At 39.0% G+C, this 6,344-nt stretch overlaps 1 protein-coding gene across 1 annotated transcript; it reads right to left on the bottom strand.

Moving 5' to 3' along the window:
• On the bottom strand, positions 2,872-4,087 carry LOC108663628. The gene is made up of 3 exons (XM_018128846.1): positions 3,768-4,087; positions 3,428-3,592; positions 2,872-3,325 (listed from the first exon to the last, which is right to left on the bottom strand). The coding sequence occupies exons 1-3, from the start codon at positions 4,085-4,087 to the stop codon at positions 2,872-2,874; spliced, it is 939 nt and encodes a 312-aa protein (XP_017984335.1).

Here is a 6,344-nt window from a genome sequence, read left to right as displayed (position 1 = left end):
ATTTTTGTAATTTAAGTGGAGTTGGATAAGCTTAAGCTAAAAATATCATTCTTTCCAGTAGCTTCTTCTTCTTCTTCCTTCCATCTCACGTTTGTTTCCCCCGCCATGGAAGCTTGTTATGAAACCTCCATAACCTCTCTCAAGATAGCTCCAATCTTTATACTTTTGTGCATTGTTGCATAGAACGCTTGTGCTCTTTCACTCTCTCACTTTAAAACCCTTGAAAAATCTTACTTCCATACTTTCTCTCACTAGTTATGTCACGATCCGATTTCCAAGACGTGACCGACGCATGGACTCAATGGACGTAGTCCACTAAGCCCAAGCAAGCCTATTTACGTAATCCTGCTCATGATTCCATCAATTATTCTTAAAGTCACCTTTCATACTTCCAATCTATAAGTACCTAATTAATATGCTGTAGTAATCAAAAACTGCATTTCACATTACCCAAATAATGTTAACCATTGCCAACTAGTGGTGGCATTACCCGTCACAGTATACGTACATTGTCTAAGACACATATCTTAATGCTTTACATCACATGAACGTATTCATAAACAAAATGATTCTTGACTTCCAGCGGAATGACCAAGGTGAAGGGACAGCTATTGAATGCTAACATACCTACCAATAAAGACGAAACTATGTGGACACCTCGATCTAGGTTCCAATTGCCTCCTGATCTAAAAACATGAAGTTGAAAACAGTAAGTACAAACTTAGTGAGTGAACATAAGAAGGGAACAAGCAACAACAAGGAAAGTTGATAATCATGATGCACTTATTCGAAAATAATGCAACTTAGTTCAAGTTCTTATTAAAATCCCTCCATTTAAACCCTTGGTTATTAAATCATTTAATGATGAAGAAACCGTATTCAGCATGAAATTGGAAAGAAGGGAAATTTCCAACAATTATCCAAGTAAGGCAGTATAAACAAAGTGTTTTTCGTTGCCATAAAATCAATTTGCAAATAAATGTCAAATTTTTAAGATTCATCATGTGCATCTAACCCAGCTCATGTGCATCCCACCACATCGTGCACATAGCCAGACATCCCATCTCACTCATCTCATGTACATCCCACCCCGTCGTGCACATAGCTGGACAGTATCACCATCCATCTCCTTCATCACTGTCATCACTAGCAAGTGCACACTCACCCCGCACATGCATAGTTGCATTTGTCATATAATGGTACCATTTATGACATAGTATACATATATACATCAACATCATACAAAAACATGTGGATTCATCCTTTTACACATTTCACATTTCACAACATCAAACATTTTATCAAGGGCTTCTTCCCAGGTAATCTTAAAGCAAAAACCGATAAGATTCCCAAATGATTCTTTGAAACATGTAAACATTTTCTCAAAATATTTTGAAATGCAAGTTCACTCACCAATATTTATTAAATCCTTACTCAATTCCACTTCCTCTAATGGTCCAAATGGGGCGGTGGAGCTTCGTTGGAACCTATCATGATAATAGCATCACAATTAACTCAATTCACATAAATATGGTTCTAGAAGCTATCTCCTAAATCATGTTCTGCTAGTTATTCCTAACTAGTTTCCAATTACCATTAAGTGGCTATCTATTTTCACTACTCTAATCGCACTAAAACAAATAAATCCTTAACTACAAAACACTCACAAATCTAACCACCAGCTATCCTCAACAACTAAAAATATCAACTCAATTTCAATACTCACCTTGCTAGCTTGGTAATTGAATTCCCTTTCAAAAGCTTTTAATTTCTTGTGAAAAATCTCCATCTCTCTCTCTCTAGAATGTCCAACTAGTGAAAGAAAGTATTAGGGAAAGGCTTTTGAGGGTTTTATGGTGAAAAAGTAAAAGAGCACAAAGAACTTTATGAAATGGTGCTCAAAAACATGAAAATCGAGGTTAACTTGAGAAAATCTATGGAAGTTTCAAAGCAAGCTTCGATGGAAAGTGAGAAAACATGAGAAAGGAAGAAGAAGAAGAAGAATAAGAATAAGAAGAAGTGCTAAAAATTTTAAGAAGATGCTGGAAGAATGGGATTTTAATAGTTAAAGCTTATCTAAATCTTTATGCAATTACAATAATGCCCTTAACAAAGCCACTTGTCTTCCTCCTTTTCTTGTGCAATCTTTTACACTTTTGACATTGGAAAAGGTCCAAAATCCTCTAAAAGAGGTCCCTTAAGTTGCTTCCAAGAGTCCTAGCTTCAAAAATCCCCTAAACTTATTATTTATGGAAATTACGATGAGGGCCGCGGTTCTCAATTTCAAACACTGCGGTGCCTAAACGTTCTATCTGAATCTGTTCTCCTAGCGCAGTACTTCCACTTCGATGAAGATTTTGACCACTTTCCCATCAGAACGGGGCAAAGTGGTAAACATCAAAGTTGTATCCCTGCCTCTTAGATTTCTAATGGTTCAAATATCATGTCATTTAGACTTCTGTAGTGGTAGATATGCTTGAAAAACAGAAACATATGCAAATAAAGCAACAGCCCACTATGCACCTTTCTTTACCAATTGAAATAATTTTTTTAATCCTACTCTTATAATGACATAAAATAATTATAAGTAACATATAACTAGCATCATTAGCTCAAATTAAAAGTTTAACATAAGTTCTACCTCTAGTTACGCATCTATGAAGATCGAGGTTTCACATTCTCCCCCACTAAAAGAAATTCAGTCCTCGAATTTAAATCGAACTATAAGGCAACGTACTTCTACATATTAAAGAGGTGTGGATACTTTATTCGCATCTCGTCCTTAGTTTCCCACGTTACCTCTTCACTGGTGTGGTTTTGCCATAACACTTTAACTGAGGCTACATTATTTGAACGGAGCCTTTTGACTTGTCAATCAAGGAGAGCTACCGGTTGCTCCTCATAGGTCAAATCATCTTTTAGTTGGATGGTTTCATACCGTATTACATGAGATGGATATGGGTTATACTTCCTAAGCATTGACACATGAAACACGGGGTGAATATTTGAAAGGTCTGGCGGTAATGCCAAGTGATATGCCATTGCTCTAACCTTTTCCAAAATCTCGAAAGGTCCTATATACCAAGGGCTCAATTTTCCCTTCTTGCCAAACCTCATTACCCTTTTTGTTAGTGAGACCTTCAAAAATACATGATCCCCCACTTGAAACTCCAAGTTCCTTCGTCTGTTATCAGCATATGACTTTTGTCTACTTTGTGCTGAGAACATCCTTTGATGAATCATACATATTTTCTCAATGGCGTAATGTACCAACTTAGGCCCCAAGAGTTTCCTTTCTCCCACCTCTAGCCATCCAATGGGTAACCTGCACCTCCGTCCATATAATGCTTCATATGGTGCCATTGGGATGCTAGCTTAGAAACTGTTGTTGTAGGCAAACTCCACTAAGGGCAGATATCGATCCCACCTGACCCCAAGGTCTATTACACAGGCCCTCAACATATCTTCTAATATTTGTATTGTCTGTTCAGACTGTCCATCAGTCTGAGGGTGGAAAGCTGTGCTAAAATCCAACTTAGTGCCCAACGCTTCTTGTAACTTTTTCCAGAACCTACTGGTGAATTGTGCCCCCCTGTCAGATACTATAGAAATAGGAATGCCATGCAACCATATTACCTCATTTACATAAAGTTAGGCATATTGGGCGGCCCCGTATGTAGTTTTAACCAGAAAAAAATGAGTTGATTTCGTTAACTGGTCTACTATGACCCAAATCGAGTTATAGCCCTCACTAGCTAGAGGCAAACCCCGTTACAAAATCCATTGCAATATGCTCCCATTTCCATTCGGGCACTGGTAATGGCTGTAGTAGCCCTGTAGGCCTTTTATGCTCTACTTTAACTTGTTGACAAACCAAGCACTTGGAGACGAACTCAGCTACATCTTTCTTAAGTCTTTCCCACCAATATACCTCTTTCAAATCTTGATACATCTTTGTAACCCCTAGATGTACCACATAGGCTGCCATGTGTGCTTCTTCCAATATTTCTCTTCTCAATCCATCACTATCGGGCACATAAAGTTTGGTTCCATACCTTAATACTCCATCTATGCCTTTAGTAAACATATTTCCTTTCCTTCCTTGAGGTCCTCTAAGGCCTTAGTTATGAACTCATCTTTACTTTGTGCTTCCTTAATCCGGTCTATTAAGATAGGCATCACTCTAAAATGTGCTAGCAATGCATTTGCCTTCGAAACTTCCAAATGCACACCCATGTCTCCCAAGCTATGCAACTCCCTAATCAAGGATCTCCTATCTGTGGAGATATGTGCCAAGCTCCCCATCAATTTCTGACTCAAGGCATCCGCTACTACATTTGCCTTACCGGGATGATAAAGAATAGTACAATCATAATCCTTTAGCAACTCCATCCACCTACATTGTCGCAAGTTAAGATCCCTCTGCTGAAATATATACTTCAAGCTTTTGTGATCTGTATATATCTCACAAGTTTCACCATACAAGTAATGTCTCCAAATCTTTAAGGCAAACACGATTGCTACCATCTCCAAATCGTGTGCGGGGTAATTCTGTTCATGGCTTTTAAGTTACCTTGATGCATACGCAATCACCTTCCCATGCTGCATTAATACACCCCCTAAACCAACCCGCGATGCATCATAGAATACCATGTAACCCCTTGTGCTTTACGGTAGGCTTAATACTGAAGCTGCTGTGAGACATGCCTTAAGCTTCTCAAAGCTATCCTCACAAGCATCAGACCACTCAAATTTTGTATCTTTACATGTTAGCTTAGTCAGAGGGGTGACTATTTTCTAAAAGTCCTTCACAAAACGATGATAATAGCTAGCCAAACCCAAAAAGCTTCTATTTTTTATAACTGATGTTGGCCTTAGCCACTTTTCCACTGCCTCAACTTTCTTTGGATCGACTTGTACCCCTTCCTTGGAAACCACATGTCCTAAGAATGTAACACTTTCAAGCCAGAACTCACACTTGGAGAACTTGGCATACAATCGATGTTCTTTCAAAGGTTGGAGCATTATCTTAAGATGCTGCTCGTGCTCCTCCCTACTCCTCGAGTAGATCAAGATGTCATTAATAAACACCACCATGAACTTGTCTATATAGGAATTGAACACTCAGTTCATCAAATCCATAAAGGCCGCAAGGGCATTCGTGAGCCTGAATGACATCACCAAAAACTCATAGTGCCTATATCTTGTTCGAAATGCAGTCTTGGGTATATCTTCATTTTGGATCCTCAATTGATGGTACCCAGATCACAAATCTATCTTAGAGAAACATTGTGCTCCTTATAGTTGATCAAATAAATCATTTATTCTTGGAAGAGGATACTTTTTCTTCACTGTCACCTTATTAAGCTGTTCGTAGTCAATGCACAATTTAAGTGACCCATCTTTCTTCTTTAGAAATAGCACTAGTGCTTCCCATGGTAAGACTCTTGGACGGATGAAGCCTTTATCCAAAAAATCTTCTAACTGATCCTTAAGCTCTTCAAGCTCCGTAGGTGCCATTCTATATGGGGGTATGGATATAGGTTTAGTGTCAGGAATCAAATCTATGCAAAACTCAATCTCTCGTTCGGGAGGCAAACTTGGTAGTTCTTCAGGAAATACATCCATGAACTCATTCACCACCGACACTTAGCTTATATCTCCAACCTTTGCTTGAGTATCCTTTGTAACAACCAAGTAACCTAAACAACCCTGTCGTAATAACCTTCGGGTAGACATGACCGATATCAAATTGGTTGGAGCATTGGTTCTATCCCCATGAATACTAAATGGTGGCTCATATGGGAAATCAAATCTAACCAATTAATGGTAACAGTCCACACTGGCATGGCAGGGTGATAGCCAATCCATCCCCAAAATCACGTCAAAATCTAAGGTGTCTAACACCACTAAACTCACTAAAGTATCCTTGTCCTTGACTCGAACTACACAGGACTCATATTCCCATTCAGTCACAAATACCTCCTTTAAAGGAGTAGACACCACTAATTGTTCTTCTCTCCTAACACGGTCTTTACCCAAATGAGATGCAAAGCATTGAGAAATAAAGAATGGGTAGCACTAGGATCAAACAATACTTGAGCATTCATATTACAAATTGAGAGAATACCTGATACCACTGCGTTGGATGTTTGGGCCTCTAGCGATGTTAAAGCAAACACCCTTGCTTGACCCCTAATGGTGAAACTCTGACGTCCAGACCCATAAGGCCTGCCTTGAGAGGAAGTAATAGCACCTCTACCTTTTGATCCACTAGCCTCCCGATTAGATGAGGTAGCTATTGAAGGAATAGACGAAGCTGGCTGAGTGGAGCCGCGAGCAGA

Source organism: Theobroma cacao, chromosome 10 (assembly GCF_000208745.1).
Source record: "Theobroma cacao cultivar B97-61/B2 chromosome 10, Criollo_cocoa_genome_V2, whole genome shotgun sequence".
NCBI classification, from domain to species: Eukaryota; Viridiplantae; Streptophyta; class Magnoliopsida; order Malvales; family Malvaceae; genus Theobroma; species Theobroma cacao.
Note: the sequence above shows the minus strand (reverse complement) of the source record. Positions and strands in the feature narration are given on the sequence as shown.